This window comes from Argentina anserina, chromosome 4, assembly GCF_933775445.1.
Source record: "Argentina anserina chromosome 4, drPotAnse1.1, whole genome shotgun sequence".
NCBI lineage: Eukaryota > Viridiplantae > Streptophyta > Magnoliopsida > Rosales > Rosaceae > Argentina > Argentina anserina.
Window position 1 is genome coordinate 20,992,410 of NC_065875.1, and position 27,194 is coordinate 21,019,603.

A 27,194-nucleotide genomic window follows, 5' to 3' on the forward strand; every position below is an offset into this window, starting at 1 on the left:
TGTCATTTGGGTTAAAAGCAAGCTCCTTCGATTTTTTCAAAGAAAGATGGATAATATATTCAAACCTTATGCAGATTTCTACATAGTTTATATAGATGATATTCTGGTTTTCTCCAAAACTATGAATTAACATCTAAAGCACCGTGAGCATATTTGCAAGCTTATTATCCAGAAAGGAATCATCTTAGGACAAAAAAATTTCATCTTATCAAGTGAAATAGACTGCCTCGGCATACATATTAAGGATGGAGAGATTCGTCTCCAAGACCATATTGTCAAAAAAATTAGTCAGTTTCCAGACAACATCCCAAACGCAAAGTCTTTACAAAGATTTTTGGAAGTTGTTAATTTTGCGAGAGATTTTATTTCTCAAGTTAGTGATCTCACTGCTCTTCTCTCTCCGAAAATAAGTGGTATTTCACGACAGATGATAGCAACACTATTAAGAAAATTAAAAAGCTAACGAAGAATCTTCCATCTTTACAAAAAAGAGAAGAAGGTGATAGGATCATTTTACAAACTGACACAAATGATTACTATTGGGCAGGAGTAGTCTTAGCTATTGCCCCAGATACAAGTCATGAAAAGATTTGTAAATTCATGTTAGGAAATTTTAATCTAGCTGAATTAAACTTTACAATTCATTTTGAAATATCTTGACATTTCAACACAATTTGTAATCGTCTATTTTCATATGAGGACTATGTATCAATCCTTATAAAAAAAATCTACTATATATTGACTTCAAAAATTAATTAAAGAGGCCAAAACTTGGAGACATATCGACAGTAAGAATGACCAAAACCAACCATGTGATCGATTTCATGCAACTAATTAAAACTAGTCTCAATCTAGCATATCTTCCCTGGTTAATTGGAACATGCATGTTTTCGATCTTCAGAATCACTTCGTTTGTTCTTTTTATTTATACTATAATACAGTATATATCATCTAGCTGCTGGTTCAAATGCGAGGAATTTATCTAGTAATTAATCAATTAATTATAGCTACGTAGTATGAATTGTTGATCACTAGCTACCTAGATATCCATTCATATAATATTATGTGATATTAGACAACGTGAATATATACCCCCGATCTGCCGATCACGTACCCAGACTGATAATAGACCTCCTATCAGATAGTTTGGTTCAAATATTGTGGACTACCAAAGGCTTATAATTTACTATATATTCAGGCCTGATTTCGAGTTCAAACACCACAATTAATTAAAGGCATAAATGCCGATTTACACTCTAAATTTAGTTGAAATTGTCAATTTGCACCCCAAATTTGCATTTGAGTCAATTTACCTCATAAACTTTGTAAAAATTGCCGATTTACACCCCGAACTTGCATTTGAGTCAATTTACCTCCTAAACTTAGTAAAAATTGTCAATTTGCACCATATCCGTTAAATTTAATGTTTTCAATCCAATTTTAAGTCACATGTCATGCATTTAAGGGGTAGTATTGTCATTATATATTGATTCATATTGAATAATGAAATAAATCAATAAAATTACTTAAGAGGAACACTTGCTACAATGTTTATTTTTTCGAAACATGTTATTGATTTATATATTTATTATTTTATGTGATATGGTATGTTAAAAGATATTAGAAAAAATATAAATAAATAAATACATTGAAAATTAAAAATAAATGTGTGTTCCGAGAGAATTACTATTCTACAATTGTGTGTGTCTTAGCCTTATTAGGTTTCCTGTTAGAGATAGATTCGCATCTCTGTAATAGATTAGGACTCCGAATCCTACGGGATTGTGGTTATGTAATGCATATATATTGGCCTCATTATCAATCAATAAACAGTTACATTCTGTTCTATTACGTCGTTATTATTCTCGTTTTGTTCATACTCCAACAATGTGTACATATAAAAATATATTTATACACAACACACTATATTTGAATGGGTGGGTATATTGAATATATAATTCAAAGTATGGTTAAGTAGGTAGAAAAAAAAGATGTAAATAAATAATTTGATTAACAAAATAATCCTCATTTTAAAGAATATTTTTATTTTTTTAAAGAAAAATATAAATAGAAAATGACAACATTACCCCTCATGTGCATGACATGTAACGCAAAATTGGATAGAAACAGTTAAATATAACGGATGGGGTGCAAATCGGCAATTTTTACCAAGTTTAGGAGGTAAATTGACTCAAATGCAAATTCGGGGTGCAAATTGATAATTTCAACTAAGTTTGTGGTGTAAATCGGCATTTATGTCTTAATTAAATACTGAGTGTATTTATTTGATAATGGGCTTTTCACCATTTGCACAGAATCAACAAAAAAATTGCCAATTTTCAGTTTGATCGGCCCATTTCAATGTTTTTCCGGACAATTATATTACTACCCTGCTCTTCTCTTTGTTCTCGGCCATGATTGGTGAGTAACATTTGGTTTATTCACTCTGTTGAACAAAATTGAGTCCACTGTTATTTACTGTTTAAGCTCATTAGCTGATGTCGATTCTTTTTTGTTTTGTATTTGCAGTGGTCATGGAAGTTTCTCTGATAACTTCTATATCTGCAGGCTAGTAATGCACTTCTTTATCTATATCCATATGACGATATCCATCACTCTTCGTCACATTCCTTTCTTAATATTTGCATATAAATGTAGGGGTTCCTGATGTTCCTGGACTTGGCAACTCATTTGCATCACCAAAATTTGCAAGAGCCGAGAATTCTCCGGCCTCCCGTTCCATTTTTCTTGTGTTCTGTGTTTTGATTGGAAACCGGAGTTTATTTGATTCCTATGGCATTGCTTTATGTGATTGTGCGTGTAAAGTGATCAAAATAGGGTCAAGGTTTGTATGTGCTATGTTCTAAAATTTGAATTTGCTACTTGTTCTGAGATCAGGCATTTCCAATTTCCCAACTTTCTCAATCCAACCAAGCAATGCAAGTGTTGCGTTGTTTACTTCAATTACTTGCCTAGTAAAGTGAATGGTTGGCATGGCTTGTTGTATATATTCTTTGTTTTTTCCTGTTTACATGCAGCTTAAGTTATAAATTAGATGACTAAATCAAATTCTACATTGTTTATTGGGAGGCAATAAAATGATTATTGAGGTCAGTAACATGAATGCTGGGAGTTAGTAATTTATTATTATGGGTTACTGGGGTCAGCAACATGATTACTATGCATCAATAATTTGTTATTATGTGTTACTGGGTGCCAGTAATCCAGTAATTTGTTATTCGAAGTTACTGAGTGTTGGTAATTTGTTATTTGGGGTTACTAGGTGTCAGTAATTTGTTATTTGGGGAGTTACTGAGTGTCAATAACCCTATACCCTAAACGCTAAATATTGTTATGTCCCGCTTTCTTTTTCATACGCATGTGGTGTGATACATAGTTTGACAATATTTAACACTTTAACCCTAAATTTTTCTAAATCCTAAACGCTAAACCCTAAACTCACCCAAAGGGTTTATGGTTTAGGGTTTAGCGTTTACAGTCTAGGTTTTAGCATAAGCCCTAAATGCTAAACATGGTTATGCGCCACTTTTTAGAGGGTTACTGGATGCCAGTAATTTGTTATTATGGGGTTACTAAGTGTCAGTAATTTGTTATTTGAGAGTTACTATGTGTAAATAATTTATTATTAGAGGTTACTGAGTGTCAGTAATTTGTTATTAAAGGTTACTGGGTGTCAATAGTTTGTTATTAAAGATTAATGTGTGTCGATAATTTGTTATTAAAGGTTACTAAGTGTCAGTAATTTCCTATTGGGGGTTACAAGTTGTTAGTAATTTTTTCCAGCAACTAGAATCTGGCGAAGTTGGCCGGAGTCCGGAGACGGGTGATCGGAGTCCGGCAAAGTGTCATCGTTCGTCATCTTTCTCTATAAATGGCTTTTGTACTAATTGTGCAAATATTAGTTTATCTTGTGTTGAAATTATCTCATTTTGAACTTTGTCATTGAAATTGGAATTAGAGAGTTAAATTAGTATGAAAGTCTTTTTTTTTTATAATTAACATCAGAGCAAGAGTCGAAAATCTTAAATCTGTACGTACGTATCACCTTCTTAATGATACTTGTTATTAACTTATTATTACAACATGAGAGTGACAAAGCAGCATTAATGCAAAACGTCAATAGAAGAGAAAACATGGCTGCATGGCGGGTTTTGGCAATTGATGAGCAACTGTGGCGCATAATACATAGATTAATGTTTGTTCTTTCGAAAAAAAAAAATAGATTGATGTTTCATTGTCCCATTAAGTTACGTATGTAACGTACTTATCCGAACGATCCTTCATCTTATTCAGACTGTGTACAAGTACGCGCGTACTGCAAACTCATGCGCATAATCTGCAATTTGATTCAGTTCGTGATGTAGGTGATCTTGGCGGAGCCAAAACCATTGAAGTTGTTGCTACACGACGACGTATAAGCTCCCATGTTGCGAAACACCAACCAATCATTCACATCTAGTTCAGGTAGTTGGTGATCGTCCAATACTTTATCGACCGGATCGCACGTTGGACCAAACACAGTCGAACTGTAAGTTTGAGCACCGCCTCCAACCCCTCCATTACCTTTGCCACATATAATTAGGGTTGAGTTCTTCTCATTGTCGTTACTAATGTCACTGGATATCCATTTCAAGAAAATGCATGATTCAATTAGGCTCGTTCGGTCTGCACGCATTATCGAACCATAAAACCCTTCGTTGATCCAGTATTGTCTTACCTTCCCTCTCACGCGCTTCCCTATAATGTTGGTTGCAAGCGTGAAAGCCGTCTCGGCAAAGAACCGACCTGGCTCAGCCATCACTTTTAAGTTGCGTTGCTCCTCCTCCGAGAAATACTTGATGACGGCTGCTTTCACGGCAGTTGCCGCAGCTTCAAAGCACAATGTATCAGACACAAAGCCACCGCCAATGTTCAACACATGCATGGGAGGCATGCAAAGCCTTACGGCCTCCTGAAAAACTGCCTTAGCTGCCTTTATGGCTAGTCTGTATGCTTGAGGATTGTGGGACTTACTTCCTATGTGAAATGACACCCCAGAAACTTTGAGTCCTGCAATTTGAGCGGATTGAAGAAGCGGGGTCACTTCTTCAGGAAGAGCACCAAACTTGGAACTCGTTGGCCACATACACCCGCTCTCGTCCGGAGCTTTGATGCGAATTAGTAAAGAACATTTTGGGTGAAATTTGCGAATCTTATCAATCTCATCTACTGAGTCGAAAGTGGTTACATTGACGCCAACTTGGGCAGCGTACTTGATGTGAGAGTTAGCTTTACAAGGATTAGCATATATGATGCGATCCGGTGAAACTCCAAGAGCCAAAATTGACTCAATTTCAGACCGACTTGCACAGTCAAAATTGGAGCCTCGAGCCACTAAGGTATTAATGAGATCCGGGTGTGGATTGCACTTAACAGCGTAGAAGGGTTGGACCATCGGAAGGTTACGTTTCCAGGTGTCCATGAGGTCGATGACGACGCCTAGATCCAGCATGTAAAATGCTTCGTCTCCTCTCTGATTCTCAATCATCGAAATGATTTTCTCCAGGAGATACTCATCAGTACTAAGCCCTTTACTGGTCATGACCTTATCCTGTTTACTTAGTAGGGTTTCAGATCTCTGTACATTACACTACTCCATGCTGGTCCAATCTAATGTGCAACACGAAATTAGTGAAATAGTAAAACTGTACACAGAAAGTCTGACAAATTATTGTCTAACATGCAGAGATATATGGACTGTTGATACTGCATAGATCTATATTTGAGTCAGGATTGTTCTGGTTTTGAATTATAATTAAGCCGAAGGACAGGTTTATCATCTTCAAATTTTTATCCAGGAAATCATCACTGAGTTTGAAGTGTGCAGGCTTCGAGATCAATTAAGATAAAAACAGAATTACTACCGGCTAGTATGAACTGGAGCTAGAAATTAAGCTTACCGGCCAGCTTCTGGTGATAGGATAACACACTCCTCCTCGCGCATACTTGAAATACTGATCCAGCAGCCAAAGATATACAAAAGCTTAGTGGTCTCACGGAATCGGATGGCGTTCTTTTATAGATCGATTGTGTTCCTAGCTCTTGGTATCTTGAATTTTTTTTTTAACTGAAAGGTATTATGATATATGGCACTGGGAAAATTTATCAAGAAAAGAAGAGGTAACTCAAGAGAATGAAAGGGTTAGGTTATTTTATAGGAGACTCGCTATATATTAAAAACTGATAATGGGATATATCCCTTTACATGAACGTTAATATATGAACATGCAGATCGATGATTAAATCCATCAATATTGAATCACAATCCAGGCAAGATGACAAGAGCATGGCCAACCTAATTGCATTGTTAATTATGGATCTAAATCACTCTAAAGGTATATCCAACCATATTCGGGTGTAAATCCAGTTGAATATTATCAGTATCAAGAGTGTTCGTTTGGGAGACAATTTAACTAGGTAAACACTCGATGATTCTTTTAAGAAAAAATCATATAAGATTCCAAAACTTTAAGCTTCTAGGTTCGGAAAAGCCCTTAATTACATACTTCTCGTCGACAAGACGAAGGCTTTATTGTGAGATTATTGCACCCTGCTATACGGGTTCAACATAATAGACTTGGAAAATGAAGTTATTTCGACGTGCAATATCTGTGCTGCTCTTTCTTGAAGTACAGGAGCCTCTCCATTATTGTTAATTAACATGCATGCGAGCAAATTCAAATCGAGTTCTATCAGTGCAGACATTAATTGCCGGCCAATATCATGATGGAGGATGTTGCCTTGCATTCGTAGAAACTATTAAATGGGCAATGAATAGTACTTAACGTTGACGGTCGAGTAATTATTCTGTGTACCCGTCAACACTGCTATGTAGTATACTCAGCCAATCATATTACGTCATTGTATAATTAACATGCACGCGGTGAAAATGACAAAAAATTATTTACATATAAGAACCAGTTAGAAACAATCGCAGTAAAAAAAACCAATAACATTAAAGGAGTACGTCACGTGAGATATGTGGTGGGTATATATAATAATTTATCAACTAGATATTGCATCAAACATAATGTTATACAATGCCAGAGCCTGAAACGAATTCATATTCTTCCCTACCATGCCATACCATCAACTAGCAGGCTCACCCGTAGTGGATCAAGCTAGGGCAGATTAAGTTTCGAGGTATATCCATGAAATGGATCTTAATTATCAAGGAAACATTCATCATTAATTATTCACTCCGTTACTACTGTTAAGTGTTAAGTGTTAACAATGTGATCCATGCTGATCCTGTTTAATTACGGACAAAAAAGAGAGTAACAAATAGTTAAACAGTACCAACGTAAAAGCATGAAGCATATAGATTATAGAGGAAAAGCTAGCGCAGACATGCCTTATGGGTGGAACCCAGTGGAAGGTGTGATTTGTTTATGTTGAAGAGTTTCAGCACATAATCATCGCTATTTAAATTTAAAATTTTAAAATCTTGTGATTCTTATGACATCTTTAAGTCAATTTTTTATTAACTTTTTTATACATACACACAAAACAGTCTACATAGTTTGCAACACTTCATAATAGAATTTTCGGTGTAATGTGTGGCAGAAATGAGAGAAACAAATGGCCGCGTGTTGAACTCATGGCAATCGATACACTTGAAGCCACTTGTAATCTCAATGCAATATCTTATTGTGCTAAGGTAGGCCGAGATTATTGAGTCACAAATTCAATATTGTGGTTATCGCTAAGGTTTTCGTCGAAATGGAGAATTAAGCTAGCCAGTAACTCTCCAAATCAGCTTAACTCCGCACATCTTTTGACGCATTCTATTTTCGAGTGGTCGGTGGCTACTGTTAATGAATTTTTTGCCCTTTCTTTCCTTTAAAGGGTTCTGAGTCAGTTTAGTGTTCTTTCGTTTTCTGCTCTATACGTGCTACCTCTACGTCTCTCACTATCTCCCATCGTTGTGTAGAGTTTGGCCTCCTTTGATTGTTTTGATAGGTAAGTTCTCGGCATAAATGCCGATTTGCACCCTAAGCTTGGCTGAAATTGTCAATTTACACCCTGAATTTCCATTTGAGTCAATTTACCTCCTAAACTTGGTAAAAATTGCTGATTTACACCCCGAACTTGTATTTGAGACAATTTACCTCCTAAACTTGGTAAAAATTGCCGATTTGCACCACATCCATTAAATTTAACTGTTTTTATCCAATTTTGCATCACATGTCATGCACATGAGGGATAATGTTGTCATTTTCTATTTATATTTTTTCCTAAAAACAAATAAAAATATTTTTTTAAATGAGGATTATTTTGTTAATCAAATTATTTATTTACATCTTTTTTTCTACCTACTTAACCCTACTTTGAATTATATATTCAATATATCCACCCATTCAAATATAGTGTGTTGTGTATAAATATATTTTTATATATACACATTGTTGGAGGATGAATAAAACGAGAATAATAACGACGTAATAGAACATAACGTAACTGTTTATTGATTGATAATGAGGCCAATATATAGGCATTACATAACCACAATCTCCTAGGATTCGGAGTCCTAATCTATTACAGAGATGCGAATCTATCTCTAACAGGAAACCTAATAAGGCTAAGACACACACAATGGTAGAATAGTAATTCTCTCGGAACACACATTTATTTTTAATTTTCAATGTATTTATTTATTCATATTTTTTCTAATATCTTTTAACATACCATATCACATAAAATAATAAATATATAAATCAATAACATGTTTTGAAAAAACAAACATTGTAGCAAGTGTTCCTCTTAAGTAATTTTATTAATTTATTTCATTATTTAATATGAATAAATATATAATGACAATACTACCCCTTAAATGCATGACATGTGACGCAAAATTAGATAGAAACAGTTAAATTTAACGGATAGGGTGCAAATCGGCAAATTTTACCAAGTTTAGGAGGTAAATTGACTCAAATGCAAGTTCGGGGTGCAAATTGACAATTTCAGCCAAGTTTGGGGTGTAAATCGGCCACCGTGCCGTAAGTTCTCCCAAGGTTTCAATCAAGCCACCGTTTTTCTCGCTGATATTTCGGTTGCAGTGATTAGGGGTTGTGATATAATTACTTTTGTCATACCCCGGAATCATTTCCGGTCCCGAAATGCAACAGTAATCACCGCAGTCCCTAGAGGCAACCGATACGGGATCCGACGTACCGATCACCCTAACTCGTGACTACAAGGCTAAAGAGTAATAAAAAGAACGAAGGAAATAAACATAGCAGCAAATGAGCCTCAAATTTAGATTATCACAAATAAGCGGAAGGTAGCATAAAGTTCAAAGGTGAACGAAAACCATGTGAATAAAACATGACATCACAAATGGTACGGTTCAAAAAGGAACAAACCGCACGACTAAAGGCAGACAAACAAAGTACGCATCATGCGATTGTTTAAACAAGAATGGAGATCGAGAAATAAGGGAATCACACTGGAAGCTGGTTCTTGAGTATCGAAAGTAGACCACAAGCAATGCCACGCCACTAGCACCTAGTCCAAGTGCTCATGAATATGGGCTCAAGGGAGGTATCTGAAAAGTAGGGGTGAGCACTCGTCCTTGCTATCCCAATTCGGGTGAGACGACCCAACCGTAGTTAGCTTTGAAAACCAAATTCATATATATACATATATAACAATATATGAAAGTATATATATATAATCGTTAACGTAAATATACGTAACGAAAAGTCAAATCTAGACAATGACATGTGTCCTGATAAATAGGGCAAGTTCGTAAAATCATGCAAATGTGAAATATGCGACCCAGTTCAAATTATCAAATACGCTGATGGGGTATATGCAACCCTACCGGCTCCAACATTCGCCTTCAGGAGAACCAAGTAAACTACAGTGCCAGACACGGGCATCACCGTAATAATAAATATAAACCACGGTGTCAGACATACACGTGCATCACCGTAATAATAAATGTAAACTACGGTGCTAGGCATGGGCATTACCGTAATAATACATGTAACAAAAATAGAAGGTTAGTCTTGAAGCATAACAACCAAAGTAAAGTGCAACTGGATCCAAGCGGATGCAAGCATGCGATAAAGACGTATAGCATATACATTATATATATAGAAACCCACTAACCCGGAAGGTATTGGCTCACCCTACCTGATATAGTAGTGTCGAAGTATGTACCCCAAATCTCGCTCCTCGTGCTCCGCGTAGAATTGTGTCCCTTGAGTTCATCCCCTGACTCTGCGATTCAAATGCACAAGCCGACCGGGTTGTGCTCCTCCAACCTTTGATCTCACGCGTCGACGTCAAGAGTTGGGCCTCCCGACGTCTTATGCTGCTACGCTGAGGCTCCTGGTCCTCCTTCGAGCTCACCACAATGCGAGGGGAGATCCATGTGGCCGATGAAGCTCGATGAATTGATGACAGACCGTCATTTCCTCAAAACCCAAACTCGCAAGAGATGTGTTGCATGTCGGTTCTGCTAGTATTTTCGGAGAGAAGAGAGTGAGGGGGTCACGGCGGGGATAGTCTCGTAGCATGGTGACGCCGGACGGCAGCGGTGCAGCCTAAAGAAGGTGGCGGTGGTATCTCTGTTTTCGAAACAGAGGGAGAGAGAGAGAGAGAGAGAGAGAGAGAGAGAGAGAGAGTGCTAGGGTTGGGCTCCTTTAAAAGAAAAACTAATGTTGGAGGTTAAATGAGGGCAATCAATGGCTGAAATCTTAAAATGCAAAGAAAGTAATTTTTGAAATGCGATTTAAGTAATTGTAAATACGTAGAAGATAGTTCGAGCGTCGGAAAAATATTAATCGAACATCTCCGCGCTCGTGACGACACATAATTTAACACAAAACTAATAAACTAAAATTTGACATCTCGGAAAAATGTTGGTAAGCATGTTAGTTATGCCTAAAAAATTAAGAAACTTTTTAGGGGCTCATAACTTTCAACTGAGATTTCAAACTCACTCTGACTTTTTTTATTTGAGATTGTAATTTTTAGGGTTGGACTTGTCATCAACAAGGTCATTAAATTTCTATAATTCCTTCAATGCTCGACGCAGATTAAAGTAGAATTTTTGTTCGTATATTAGATTTGAGTTTTATAAAGTCATCTGGTTTGAAAGTTGATCACTTGGTGAATGAGTGGAGATTGAGTATACCCAAATTTCGGCTTTCTAAAGCTCATTAAAATAAGGTTGATGATTGTTCACTAATAGTTACATTTAAAACTCTTAAAAAATGAGTAATGGAGGATCTATACGGAGATCTATACGGAGTTACAAGTTTCATTTGATGTGAATAAATATTTGCCATGATGCAAGTATGTCAAGAAGGTTTGATATTATAGTTTCTCACTTTTTGTTATAACTGAGGATTAAAAACTTAGGGTCTCACAATTTATATGGATGACTTAGCTTTGAGCTTTTGAATTCTTTTTCTCTGTACTGTATTGATTCAATTTCTGATTTCATTCCCTTCACTTTCCTAGAATTGAATTCATCATGTTCACTCTGGGATTTTTTTTTTAAGTGCTTTGCTATTGTTCATATGATCCTATTGGTAGTTGGTGTGTTTAGGAGAGAGATGAAGTTGCAATATGATACAATGTATAGTTGTTGGGGCTGCAATTTACTTGCTAACTGGTCTCTGTGCAATCAATGAGTGATAATGAGAACATAGCAGGTATGCAACATATGTAATTCTTGGTTATTGTGGTTGTCCCTTCCCAATCAATTCACGAAACGTATAAACTATTTATGAGTTTTCTCTGCAATCCGTTCATATTAAACAACAGAATTTCAATTCATTTTTTAACATGATTTTGTACGGTGTGAGTGGATTTCTAGATTTGTGTTAAACTGAGAAATTGGGGTTTATGTAAATTTCTAGATTATAGTAATGTAAATCTCAATGCAAATTTGTAATCTAAAATCTTAGATAGCTAGATATCAAGCTCTCTGTTATAGAAGTCCTGGCATCTATCTTGAATAAAGTGCCTCCCTTTTGTTGTAATAATCTTCTTCAATAAAATTGTCCTAGCTAATTGCTCTGATAATCTTTGCATTCACAGTGTCAGAATGATTTTTTGGTATTGTACATTCTATTTTAAAATGATGCTTTATCTGAATTTTTAGACCTGATTATAGGCTTATTAATTTCCGAAGTTCAATTCTTTCTCCCTCCTAATCCTATTATGCGAATATCATGTTGTTACCACAGTGATTTAAGTTTACATTATTATCTTTGACAATTGTAAGTTTTCAATGTAAAATTTAACATTTTCTGTGTGTTTGACAATAAAGAAGCCATTTACATTGTTAACTCAAAACATATATGAATTTGATTGTTACCCACACAGCTTCTAAATGTGAAATACTTGGTCTTCATATGGAGCAGACTCCATAAAATCAATCAGCTTCTGCAATATTTGAGCTATTTAGTATCTTCCAGTACCAAATAAATTGGGTCTACTGTTTTACGTGGAAATGTGATTTTGTAGTTACCAGAAAGATAGTCCCACTACATACTGCTACAGCTGGTACCTCTCATGTGATACACAACATAATATGGAAAGTTTTATGGGGTATCAAAACTCTACCGAGAATCAAAATTTTCCTATGGAAGGTTTTAAATGGTGTAGCTCCTACTATGCAGAAGCTATTTTTTCGCCACATCCTCCATAGTCCTATATGACCTATTTGCGGTGATGGGGACGAATCTTTGGAACACATTCTTTTGCTTTGCCCATGGGTGGAATTGGTTTGGTTCTCCTCCCCATTGAGTTTAATGATCAACAAACAACAAATCACTACTTTTGATTGCTGGCTATATGATTTACTCAACAGGTGCAAGAAGGTTGATGTTCAGTACTTACTTTCCATAATCAGTGCTTTGTGTTGGTTTATCTGGAAGGGTAGATGCATGTTTGTGTATAAAAAAAAAAGACTCGGACCCCTCTCCAGACTATGAAAATGGCTATCTCACTTGTGAATGACCTTTGGTCTGCCAAATCCGCTTTGTCTTTGAAGAGGAAGATGTATATTTGGGCTCCTCCTCCTGCTAACTTTGACAAGCTTAATACAGATGCGGCATGGAATCCGAATAGAACATGGATTGGAGTTATTATCAGAGATGTCGACTGTAGGGTTATTGCAGGTACCTTGTATCAAGAGAGGAAGGGATCAATATTGATGTTGGAGGCCGAGGCTTTTGCTGTTCTTGTGGGGATGAATTTGGCTGTCTCCCACTCTCTTCCGAGTATCATTGTTGAATCAAACTGTATGGAGGTTGTTGATGAGCTCAATCAGAAGCATATTCGTGTGGATTGGAGGACACAACTAGTGATCCAACAGATCAGAGCATGATGCTCCAATTTCTCTAAGGTAAAATGGGATTAGATTCCGAGAGAGTCTAATCGGGTAGCTCACATTGCTGCTGCGATTGGATCCGGATCGGTGGTTCCTTTGTGTTGGACTAATCAGTCGCCACCTTCCTTATCCTTGGTTCTTCACAATGACGGTCTTCCTTATCCCCATGGCAACTGATGCGATTCCAACATAGTGGTCGGAATCATCCCCCCCCCCTTTCGTTACAAGTGACTGTCTGTTACTAGCTATTCTTATGGTTAGTGGATTGTTAGCTTGGTAGGCTGATCTTTGTATTTGCCCTTCTTATGGGCTTGTCCCTCAATGAAGTTTATTCATTACCAAAAAAAAAAAAAGATAGAGCCTCGCAGCAACGCGCGGGTGTGCTTCCCAGTCAGGTTCTATGTGTAGGTTTACTGAGCATAACGGCCCCCGCCATATATAGACAATATAGTCCATTTGATGATCCCTTTAATTTTGTTGACCCATGACTATATAGTTCTTGTTCTGATTACAATCTTAAATTTCATTCAGTTCAACTATTATTTTCCTTGATAATAATCAGAAATGCATAAAATGACATCTATATATATTTATATATATAACACAATCAAAAGAACAAACTATACAACAGCGAGCTCTGGCATGGTATAAAACAATTATTTTTCCTTGACGATAAACAGAAATACAATGACATATATAAGACACAATCTAAAGAACAAGTTAAGAGAGATAGCAGAGAGCATCAACTTGCTCCCATTTGCTCATATGAGATATAGATCAGGATGATCATTTGTCCTTTTTATTTAGGTAGTACATAATACGAACAGCAAACTTATGCATGATCAGTGATCAGTTTGTAAGATTAGTGATCTTGGCGTAACCAAAACCATTGAAGTTGGTGCTACACGCCAACGTATAAGCACCCATGTTGCGAAAGACGAGCCAATTATTCACCTCTAGTTCTGGTAAATCACCCTCCAACACCTTGTCATCCGCAGCACACGTCGGACCAAACACAGTCGAACTGTAAGTGCGAGCACCACCACTACCTTTTCCACATACCATCAAGACTGGATTCATCTCGATGCCGTCACTATCATTGGACAAGCATTTCAGAGCAATGCACGATTCAAGTAGGGTCTTAGGGTCCGCATACCTCATTGACCCATGAAACCCTTCGTTGATCCAATATTGTATGACCTCCCCTCTCACACGCTTGCCGATAATCTTGGTGACAAGCGTGAAAGCAGTCTCTGCAAAAAACCGACCTGGCTCGGCTATCACCGTTAAGCTCCGATATTCTTCTTCTGAAAAGTACGTCTCCACAGCTGTTTCTACGGCTGCTGCTGCAGCTTCAAAAATGAACGGCTTGGACATGAAGCCACCGCCAATGTTCAAGACATGCATGGGAGGCATGCAAAGCCTATCCGCCTCTTGAAATACTGCCTTAGCTTCCATGATGGCCGTTTTGTATGCTTCAGAATTGTGGGAGTTACTTCCTATGTGAAATGACACCCCATCAACTTTGAGCCCTGCATTTTGAGCAGCTTGGAGAAGTTGAGGCACCTCTTCAGGAAGAGCACCGTACTTGGAACCTATTGCCCACCTGCTCCCACTCTCATCCGGAGCTTTGATACGGATTAGTAAAGAACAATTTGGGTGCACTTTCTGGATCTTATCAATCTCATCCACCGAGTCGAAAGTGGTGACGTTTACGCCAACTTCAGCTGCGTACTTGATGTGAGAGCTAGCTTTACATGGATTACCATAGATAATGCGATCCGGAGAAACTCCCAGAGCCAAAATGGATTCAATCTCGGACTGGCTTGCGCAGTCGAAATTGGAGCCATGAGCAGCCAAGGTGGCGAGGAGATCGGGGTGTGGATTGCACTTAGAAGGGTTGCACCCTGGGAAGATTGCGTTTCCAGCTATCAATGAGGTTGACGACAACTCCCATATCCAGCATGTAAAATGCTTCCTCACTTTGTTGTTTCATGATTGTCGAAATTATCTTCTCAAAGAATGATGAATGTTTCACTTCTGACAAGGACTCCATGCTGATTCTGTTTAATTAACGACAAAGAACTTGCTAATTAGTAACAACACAGAAGCACTTAGTATGTGTGTGAAATACTACAGAGACACAGAAGCCATAGATAGATCTCCAGTATACAAGGTGATTGAAGCAATGAGAGGGAACAAATGGCTTAATTAATAGGTATTAATTATAATTTTGTTAGATCACTTTAGCCCTGATCTACTTACTAGCTTTAGAATCCTATCTTTACCATCAAGAACAGGGGACCCAGGCACAAAAAGGATGTGCTTGAAAGGTTAGTGGAAAACTAAACACCATGGTTCGGTATCTCTGTTAGAAATATCGCCGATATATTGTTGATATTTCGAATCCGATACGATAAGAGCATATCGGTTAAAATTTATCGGTCAACGCAAAAATGATGGTCAACGGTCAAATATCAGTCAAACTTTGATTTTTTATTATTTTTTCAATTTTTATTTAATTTTTTAATATTTATTTATTTATTTATTTTTCAAAAACTTATAATTGTTTTCATTTTTTCATATATATTTTTAATTTATATATATTTTAAATATATATGATGAATTTCAAGTCTAAATAATCATTCTTAAATACCTATTTTTATTATTAGATGTATTTCGTGTACTTTAATTGTCATTAAATCAAGTATTTATTTTTTTAGTTTACTTAGTACCGTTTTTTTAGTTTATTTGGTACATATTGAAGTATAATTTTATAAATTTTATTGAAAATAATCAAATCGGATAAAACCGATATATCCCCGATAAAACCGATATATTCTCCGATATATCGTTTTACCTCTCGACCGATACGATACCGAAAACGATATTTAGACCATTGGTCGGTATATAACTATATATCGCTAGTCCACTATACAGATATCGATCGGATTTGGTTACCCCACCTTAAATAATTGAATCAGATTCGGTTATTACCCCACATTCAGTAATCATTTTCTTCACAAATAGTGCTACCTCTATTTGCAATTTTGCATGATTAGCCTTGATCCACGTGATATCTATTATTCCACTAAATCATAAATTAAGGATATTTTATGTAATTTAAAACTATGCACGATTATCGGAGTATCTCTAACAGATTTTCTATATTTTAAATTATCTAAAAATTTTATGCTCAAAGTTCATTGTTTTTCTATTTTTCAGATTTTTTTATTAATTATAACAATAAAATATTATATTTTATTATTTATCATAACCATAAAGTATTTCATATTTTTATATTATTTGCTTGAAATTAATTATTCGTATTTTTGATTGGTTGTAATATAAGTTTGAATTGTTTGAAAAAATGTAGAATTTAATATTTAGTTATTTAAATTTTTTATCAAATCCTTCAAATATAGATAGTTATCTATTCTTTTTCATCTCTTTATGTATTTTGGAGAATGAAATGAAAAAACTATTGGGGCGAAAATTGAGTAATTTTCCTATAAAACTTATTTTTCACCAAAATGCATAATATATTAAAGATGCAAAAGGTGTCAGAAAAGTAATATCAATTCTCAACCATGAATTTTCATATTAATAGCTTGTGTCAATGCATCATATGTTGACAAAATCATGAATTAAAGTCTGAACTATTATAGCCGTAATATAAATACTTTGTTTTTTGAAGAAAAAAACGTGTTCAAATTTCTGTGTATACATGGTTGGCTGCCTCTGTATGCCTGCCATTCATCCTAGCACCTCACATTTAACTTACAATATGAATGTTTAACTACAGTGTTCTATCAGCTAAGAAAGGAAATGAGATCTGATGCCAATAAAGATTCAGTAATTCATAATTTCTATATTACACCCAGTGACGGGTCTATGATTAAAATTCCGTTTACGCTAATTGAAAGGTGTTTTTTTTTTGTTCTTGTTAAAGGTTTAGAACTGAAGCACAGTCTTAATTATTAGAGAAATGTTTTCTAAAAATACTGATAGAAATGTAGAAATATGAGTAAACATGTTCAAGATTAATTTTTTGTGCATGCTATGATATAATTATAATAAAAAAGTAGAATATTCAATATTCATTGTTCAGGACAAATGAAGTTAGAAAAAAAAAGGAATGTAAATAAAATTAGATTTAATTTAACCAAAGAAAATGAGAAGGATGTAGAAGAATAAAATAGCGAAAATGTTGGTTACTTAGTGGTCTATTGGCTTTAGGCCTCATCATTTAACCCGCAAGCCCGATGGCTTTTACCCGGCTCGGTCCAAAAAAACCCGCCGAATAATAAAATATTATACATAGATATTTTATCAGGTTTAGAATAAAACTATGGCATTATGAAGCAACTATATGAAGGAAACTTCTCGGGATCGATCGACACCAGTTGATATAGTCGGTATATATATTTTCGTGACCCTGTAAAAATTTCATCCAATTCGGACCTCGTTTAACCGTCGGAATTTCTGGTAAACCGAAAACAACACTAATATGTCATAAGGGAAGACCCATTACCAAAATGCGAACAACGAAAGCCGTTTGCATATTTGAAATCACCTAATTTTTGTCACTGATTGTGTGCGGTCACACAAAAAAACTCATTTGACAAAGCCCCGGTCAATGAGGATTTTAATATGTCAAAACGTCTTTTTTTTTGTTGACAGTAGGTATGGATGGTTAAACAATATCCAAAATAGACGAAATTTTTACGGATTCCCTAAATATATATACTGATCACATCTTCTGGTGTCGATCGACCATATTTCGAAATCGAGTTATCGATCACCGAAGTGTCCATTAATGTATCTTAACCTTTATATTAGGTTTATAATAAAATTTTCGTATTATGAACCGACTATATGAAGGAAACTTCTCGGGATCGACCGACACCAGCCGATGTGATCTGTATATATATTTAGTGACCCTGTAAAAATTTCATCCAATTCAGACCTCATTTGATTGTCGGAATTTCCGGTAAACCGAAAACACCACTAATATGTCATAAGGGATGACCCATTACAAAGATACGAACGCCGAAAGCCATTTGCATATCTTAAATCACCTAATTTTTGTTACCTATCGTGCACGGTCACATAGAGGAAACCTATTTAGCAAAACCCCGGTCAATGGTGTTTAAATATGTTAAAACGCTTTTTATTGTTGACTGTAGGTACGAACAGTCAAACCATGTCCAAAACGGGCGAAATTTTTACGGGGTCCCTAAATATATATACCGATCACATCTGCAAGTGTCGATCGACCATATTTTGAACTAGAGTTCGCGATCGCCTAAGTGTCAACTAATGTATCATAACCTTTATATTAGGTTTATAATAAAACTATTGCATTATGAAGCGACTATATGAAAGAAACTTCTCGAGATCGATCGACACCAGTGATGTGATCAATATATTTCATCAGATCAGATCTCGTTTTACCATCGGAATTTTCGGTAAATCGAAAATACCACTAATATTCCCTAATGGAGAACCTATTACAAATATGCGAACGCTGAAAGCCGTTTGCATATCTGAAATTACCTAATTTTTGTTAACTATCGTGCGCGGTCGCACTGAAGAAATATATTTAGCAAAGCCCCGGTCAATGGGGTTTCAATATGTCAAAATGCTTTTTTTTACCGTAGGTACGAACGGTCAAACTATGTCGAAAACGGACGAAATTTTTACATCTTCGCTAAATATATATACCGATCACATCTCCTGGTGTCGATCGACCATATTTCGAATTGTAGTTGTCGATCGCCTAAGTGTCCACTAATGTATCATAACTTTTATATTAGGTTTATAATAAAACTATCACATTATGAAAGAAACTTATCGAAATCGATCGACACCAGCCGATGTGATCGGTATATATATCTAGTGACTATGTACAAATTTCATCCAATTCAGACCTCGTTTGATTGTCATAATTTCCAGTAAATCAAAAACACCACTAATATGCCATAAAGGATGCCCTATTACAAATAAGCGAACGCCAAAAGCCATTTGCATATCTGAAAATCACCTAATCTTTGTTACCTATCGTGTGTGGTCACACTGAAGAAATCTATTTGGCAAAGCCCCGGTCAATGAGGTTTTATTATGTGAAAACGCCTCTTTTTTTGTTTACCGTAGGTACGGACGGTCAAATCATGTTCAAAACGGATGAAATTTTTACAGGGTCCCTAAATATATATATCTATCAAATCTATTGGTGTCGATTGACAATATTTCGAAATTAGAATTTATTTGTGACGTTTTTTAGGATGTTTTCTAATAATTCTTTTATTATTTCAAACCCTTAAATTAGAGTATTATATATATTTTTTCTAATACAAGCCCGTAAGGCCCGACTTAGGTGAGCGGACTTGTATCTTCAGATTTGTGAAAATATCTGACCCGCCACTTATTTAAATTTACTAAGGCCCGACCTGAACCGTTAACGAGCCAAAGAATATGAGAAGGATGTAGAAGAATAAAATGGAGAAAAGATTGGTCACTCAGTGGTCTGTTGGCTTTGCTTTAATTGCAGAGACCATGAAGTCTCGAGATCGATTGCATCAGAAACAGAAAGTAGTTGAAAAAGTGATTTGATAGCATCGAACCTTTGACTATGGGGAAACAGAAGATAGCAAAGCAGTTTGCCAACTGATCTAATGTCATCTATAGTAAAGATAGGTAACCGGTTTCTATAATAACCAAAATCTCGTCTGGGCTGCAGCCCATAGAGCCTGCAACGTGTATCCGCCCCTGATTACACCTACTCAAGAGGTACATATTAAAAACAAATTGTGTTATAACTGGACGTAGCTTTTAATCATTCACAGATAATTCCATTTCTACATTATGTATTAGAGCTTGATGCATGTAGCTTCTCAGACTCATGAGTTCGTGTTACTGTTAGAATGGCCAACATTCTGGTAAAGTTGGGTAGCTGTATGCCTATATTTGTACGTCTTGGTGGCTAATCAGTGCTAGTATATGACGATTATTCAAAAAAAAAAACTACAGGAAATGCTAGTATGTGACATATATATCCACCGCCAATGTTCAACACAGCGTGGGAGCCTTAATTGGGAGGCATGCAAATCGGGTTGCCTCTTAGCTTTCTTGATGTGAAGATGATTTACTTCTCAAAATGTGAAGTGCTTACCCTTCAACACGGAAGATGTTAAGGATAGCTCTCAATTTGTGCTTCTAATTGAGACCTTACTATCTAACTCCCATTGCAAAATGTGAAGAAGATTAATTTACTTCTAAAAATGTCAGGGTTTTGCATAATGTAATATCAGAATGAGTATCCAAATGATAATACTCCCACCATACAAAGCAAATAAATGAGAAATTCAAACTAGAATCAGAATCAAAAGTTAAGAAGTCCCTAATAATCTCTACGACAACGAGAAATAATAAATTCAGGAAATAAAATCTCACCAAGTTAAACCACAAAGGTTAGAATTGGTAATTAAGAGAACGTGCTGTATGATTATTTTTCCGATATAATTACTGTAGATCGAAATTATAGTTGACAATATTCAAATCATTATTTGTGCATGTATTAAGGTACGTAGAAAACAAAAGGGTGATTTGCACATGAGCATGAGTTAATAAGGCGTTTCGTGATAAACATATAGTAGCGCATGCATCATGCATGGTCATCGATCATTCGATCAGTAAGGTATATATGCGATCTTGGCCGAACCAAAACCATTAAAACATGGCTGCGTGGCGGGTTTTGACAATTGGTGAGCAACTATGGCGCATAAACGTTCTTTCAAAACAAAAAAAACAGATTGATGTTTGATTGTCCCATTGAGTTACGTATGTAACGTACTTATCCGAACGATCATTCATCTTATTCACACTGTGTACAAGTACGCGCGTACTGCAAACTCATGCGCATAATCTGCAATTTGATTCAGTTCGTGCTGTAGGTGGTCTTGGCGGAGCCAAAACCATTGAAGCTGTTGCTACACGACGACGTATGAGCAACCATGTTGCGAAACACCAACCAATCATTCACATCTAGTTCAGGTAGCTGGTGATCCTCCAATACTTTATCGACCGGATCGCACGTCGGACCAAACACAGTCGAACTGTAAGTTTGAGCACCGCCTCCAACCCCTATATTACCTTTGCCACATATAATTAGGGTTGAGTTCTTCTCATTGTCGTTACTAATGTCACCGGATATCCATTTCAAGAAAATGCATGATTCAATTAGGCTTGTTCGGTCTACACTCTACACGCATTATCGAACCATAAAACCCTTTGTTGATCCAGCATTGTCTTACCTTACCTCTCACGCGCTTCCCTATAATGTTGGTTGCAAGCGTAAAAGCCGTCTCGGCAAAGAACCGATCGACCTGGCTCAGCCCTCACTTTCACGGCAGTTGCCGCAGCTTCAAAGCACAATGTATCAGACACAAAGCCACCGCCATTAATGTTCAACACATGCATGGGAGGCATGGGAGGCCTTATGGCCGGCCTCCTGAAAAACCGCGTTAGCTGCCTTTATGGCTAGTCTGTATGCTTGAGGATTGTGGGACTTACTTCCTATGTGAAATGACACCCCAAAAACTTTGAGTCCTGTAGTTTGAGCGGCTTGGAGAAGCGGAGTCACTGATAAACCAAAGATATTGGTGTCCAACGAATGCTCAGATGTTGTAGAGTCCGAGTTAATGACTTCTCCTAGTTTATATAGGAGTAGCTGATTTCTCTGTAACTTGTTGTAGTTGTTCATGGTCTCTTAGCTGTATATTACTAGATCATGAAGTGGTTATCTTGTAACCTGATGCTTATCAGATTGTAATTGTATTCATATAAATATATGCACACACAAGGCTAAGAGATTTAAGCCTTTTATTCACAAACTCTCTTTTTTTCTGTTCTTTCATGGTATCAAGAGCTTTCGTCTAAAGACCAATTTTTTTTCCGATCCTTCTCCATGGCTCTCCCACCACCTTCTGGTTCTCTTCCACCACCTGCAGATCCTCCTCTCCCTCCACCTGCATCACAACCAGAGGGTACTCTTGTTTCGGTTAATTCTCGGTCCATGGCTTCCGAGCCTACTGCACCAACTGTCTCCCACTTTCTTTCTATTAAGTTAGATCGTACCAACTACCCTCTCTGGCTGGCTCAGATCCAGCCTCTCCTCCGCAGCCGCCGTCTTATGGGCCACGTTGATGGCACCCTCTGTTGTCCTCCATGCTTTTGAAGTGATTCCGAAGGCAATCTCACCACTGAGATAAATCCGGAGTATGAACACTGGATTGCTAATGATCAGATGATATTAGGGTGGATTAACAACTCTCTCACTCCAGCAGTTCTTGCCACAGTCTCTCGATCCACCAGTTTTGCTACAACTTGGCGTACACTTGCTCGCCGGTTTGCCTCTCAGTCCCAAAATCGCATCCTTCAGCTCCGCAGTGAGCTTTTGCGCACCAGGCGAGGTAATATGTCTATCTCTGAGTTCCTTGATCGCATTAATGCCATTGCAGATAACCTAGCTCTCGCTGGTAGCCCTATGAACGATCAATATCTTGTTGCTATCATAATGAACAACGTTGGGCCTCTTTATGAAAATACTGTGAGTTCTGCACAAGCACGGGACACTCCAATCACTTATGACTCTCTTGAAGCATTGCTTCTCTCTGCTGAGCAACGTATTCGTGCCCATCACCAAGCAGCATTGGATGTCTCTTCTGTCCCCACTGCCTTTCACACTATCAATATCTCTAAAGGAGGACGAGGGTGTGGCCGTGGTCTTCCCACCTCTCATGCTTCACGTCCTTTCCCAGCTCTTCCTAACACATTTGGGAGGGGTTCTACCAACACTCGTGGTCGTGGTGGATTTGTTCTTGGACCAGCTCCTGCATCAAACTCAAGCACCACCAATCCTCGTCCTACCTGCCAAATATGCAACCGAGTTGGCCATACTGCTCTTGATTGTTTCAATCGTCTGAATCTCTCATATGAAGGGCGTGTTCCAACTCGACGACTTAGTGCTATGGGTGCATCAACTTCAACTCCAAATGAAAGCCAGGCAGGTTCACAATGGCTACTCGACACTGGTGCCAATAATCACATTACTCCTGACTTGGGGAACTTACAAAATCCAAGGGAATATCAAGGCACTGACAGAGTTGGTGGTATAGGTAATGATTTACATATTGCACATATCGGTTCCAACACTCTCTCCACTCCTCACCAACAGTTTCACCTTACAAACATTTTCCATTGTCCTAATGCTACATCTAATCTTTTGTTTATCCATCGTTTTACTAGTGATAATAATTACTATATGCTAATTTATCCTGATTTCTTTCTTCTTAAGGACATCCAGACGGGGAAGATCCTCTACAGAGGACCAAGTGCGAATGGCCTTTATCCTCTGCAATTTCTTCAAGATCATGCTTCTAGTCAACAATTTTTTGCTTTCGTAGGTGCAAAGGTGTCGGCTCAAATCTGGCATTCCAGACTAGGTCACACCTCTTCTAGGGTATTGTCTCAAGTATTATCAAATAAAGATGTGCCTCTTGCCGGCAGTAGGTCTCTTTCATTTTGTAATTCTTGTCCTTTAGGCAAAATCACCAAACTTCCTTTTGTTCTTTCAAATTCAGTCGCAAGTAAACCATTGGAGTTGATTCACTCTGATGTTTGGTCGTGTTCAACTTATTCTACTCAAGGTTATCGATATTATGTGTTGTTCATAGATGATTTCTCTCGTTACTCATGGATCTTTCCTCTCAAACACAAAAGTGAAACTCTCCCAACCTTTATACAATTTCATCTCTATGTCGAAAAACAGTTCTCAACCCCCATCAAACAAATTCAAAGTGATGAAGGCGGTGAATACACCTCTAATGCCTTCAAAAGTTACCTTGCCAAACACGGAATTCATCATCGGTTTGCATGTCCTAAGCATCCTGAACAAAATGGTTTGGCAGAATGCAAACATCGTCATATTGTGGACACTGCTCTTACTCTCCTCGTGCATGCTAATATACCCTCAACCTATTGGGTTGAAGCCTGCAATACAGCCACTAATATCATCAATCGTCTCCCTACTCCTTTGCTTAACAACAGCACTCCTTATGCCTATCTCTATAACAAAGATCCTAACTATACTTTTCTCCGCACTTTTGGGTGTGCCTGCTACCCTTATCTTCGTCCATACAATAATACCAAACTTCAACCACGATCAAAACAATGTGTGTTCCTCGGTTATTCTCTTAATTACCAAGGTTATCGCTGCCTTGATCTTGAAAATCACAAAGTGTATCTTTCTCGGCATGTTATCTTTGATGAAACTCGGTTTCCATTTCACAAGGCCATTCCCACACTCCCCGCAGGTACCACTTCTTCTTCTTTATATTTTGTGTCATTACATGATTTTGTTCCTTCTACATCTATCACTACACGCACCCATACTCCCTCTACTCATGCTTCTCAGTTTTCTGTCACACAAACTACACATGCACACACAGAGTCTTCTTCACCTGATGTGACTTTAGCATCCTCTAGTACTTTGTCCCAGCCTTTCTCTCCCTTGGATAATGTGAGTGAACCTGGTCATGTATGTCCTCAGAACTCTTCTCATTCAATACAAACTCGTTCGAAAAGTGGCATTGTTAAACCTAACCCTAAATAGGCTATGCTTGCATCACCCCCTAATGACGTTCATGAGCCCACATGTTACAGCAAAGCTGCTAAAGATCCTAAATGGTTTGAAGCTATGAAAGATGAGCTCACTGCTCTTGACAAAAATGAGACCTGGGAATTGGTACCTCCGGCCCCTTCCATGAATTTGTTGCCATGCAAGTGGATTTTTCGTGTCAAAAAGAAGGCTGATGGCAGTGAGGAACGTTATAAAGCTCGTCTTGTTGCTAATGGCTTTCATCAGCAAGAAGGGCTTGACTTTGCTGAAACTTTCAGTCCAGTAGTCAAGCATTCTACTATTCGACTTGTCTTGGCTCTTGCTGTGTCCAACCAATGGCATGTTCGTCAACTTGATGTTCACAATGCCTTCCTTCACGGTCATCTTACTGAGGAGGTTTACATGAAACAACCTCCTGGATTTGTCAACTCACGGTATCCTAATTATGTTTGCAAATTGAAGTGTTCCCTCTATGGACTTAAACAAGCTCCACGAGCTTGGTTTCAGTGCTTTGCTGACTATTTGGAAAACTTGGGGTTCAAGGAATCCTTGTCTGATTACTCTATGTTCACTTATGTTGATCAGGGTGTATTTCTCATTCTACTTATCTATGTTGATGACATTCTCATTACCGGTAACAGTCATTCCCATCTCACCCAACTCATCTCTGATTTGGGAAAAGTTTTCTCTATGAAAGATCTGGGCCAGCTTCACTATTTCCTCGGCATTGAAGCAACTCATGATGGCTCCTCACTGTATCTTACTCAGAAGAAATACATTATAGACTTGCTTACCAAAACCAAAATGACTGATGCTAAACCATGCACCACTCCAGCTGCTTCTGGACAGAAACTTAGTTTGTATTCTGGTGACAAGCTTGCGAATCCAATTGAGTATCGTAGTGTCGTCGATGCACTGAAATATCTCACTCTAACACGGCCGGACATCTCTTACTCTGTCAATCAAGTGTGCAAATTCATGCATGCTCCCAGTACTACACATTGGATTTTTGTGAAAAGGATTTTGCGTTATCTCAAGTACACAGCTAATTATGGTCTCAAATATCAACCCGGTTCTATGTACCTTAGTGCTTATTCTGATGCAGACTATGCTGGGGACCCTGATAACCGGCAATCAACTGGTGGTTACTGTGTGTATCTCGGTCCCAACCTCATTTCCTGGAGTTCTAAGATACATAGAACTGTTTCCCGGTCCAGCGCGGAAGCAGAATATCGTCAACTTGCCTTTACTGCTGCTGAACTCTCTTGGCTTCGCTCTATGTTTAAAGATCTGTCTTTTCTTGCATTCTCCTACGATTTGGTGTGACAATATGTCAACTATTGCCATTGCTTCTAATCCGGTATTTCATGCTCGCACCAAACATGTGGAAGTGGATTATCATTACGTACGTGAAAAAGTTGTTCGTAAGGAGCTGCAAGTGAAGTTTGTCCCTACTCTGGATCAAGTTGCTGATATTTTTACTAAGGGCCTGTCTGCAACTCGTTTTCATTTTCTGGTTAACAAGCTTCATGTTCTTCTTAGACCACTTAGCTTGCGGGGAAGTGATAAACCAAAGATATTGGTGTCCAACGAATGCTCAGATGTTGTAGAGTCCGAGTTAATGACTTCTCCTAGTTCATATAGGAGTAGGTGATTTCTCTGTAACTTGTTGTAGTTGTTCATGGTCTCTTAGCTGTATATTACTAGATCATGAAGTGGTTATCTTGTAACCTGATGCTTATCAGATTGTAATTGTATTCATATAAATATATGCACACACAAGGCTAAGAGATTTAAGCCTTTCTTTCACAAACTCTCTTCTGTTCTTTCAGTCACTTCTTCAGGAAGAGCACCAAACTTGGAACTCGTTGGCCACACACACCCGCTCTCGTCCCGAGCTTTGATGCGAATTAGTAAAGAACATTTTGGGTGAAAATTTCCGAATCTTATCAATCTCATCTAATAAGTAGAACGTGGTTACATTGACGCCAACATGGGCCGCATACTTGATCTGAGTGCTAGCTTTACAAGGATTAGCATAGATAATGCGATCCGGTGAAACTCCCAGAGCCAAAATGGATTCAATCTCGGACTGGCTTG

The 27,194-nt window shown here is 37.5% G+C and overlaps 2 protein-coding genes and 1 pseudogene across 2 annotated transcripts in view; 1 reads left to right on the forward strand and 2 right to left on the reverse strand.

Moving 5' to 3' along the window:
• LOC126792704 (E3 ubiquitin-protein ligase AIRP2-like) overlaps positions 1–27,194 on the forward strand; it is a 124,748-nt gene that overhangs the window by 12,093 nt on the left and 85,461 nt on the right. The window lies entirely within an intron of this gene.
• On the reverse strand, positions 4,370–5,662 carry LOC126792708 (ornithine decarboxylase-like). Its single transcript, XM_050519168.1, is given in 1 exon segment — positions 4,370–5,662. A coding segment is annotated over 1 exon segment (1,290 nt). The 5' UTR covers positions 5,660–5,662.
• On the reverse strand, positions 14,069–15,684 carry LOC126792694 (ornithine decarboxylase-like; annotated as a pseudogene).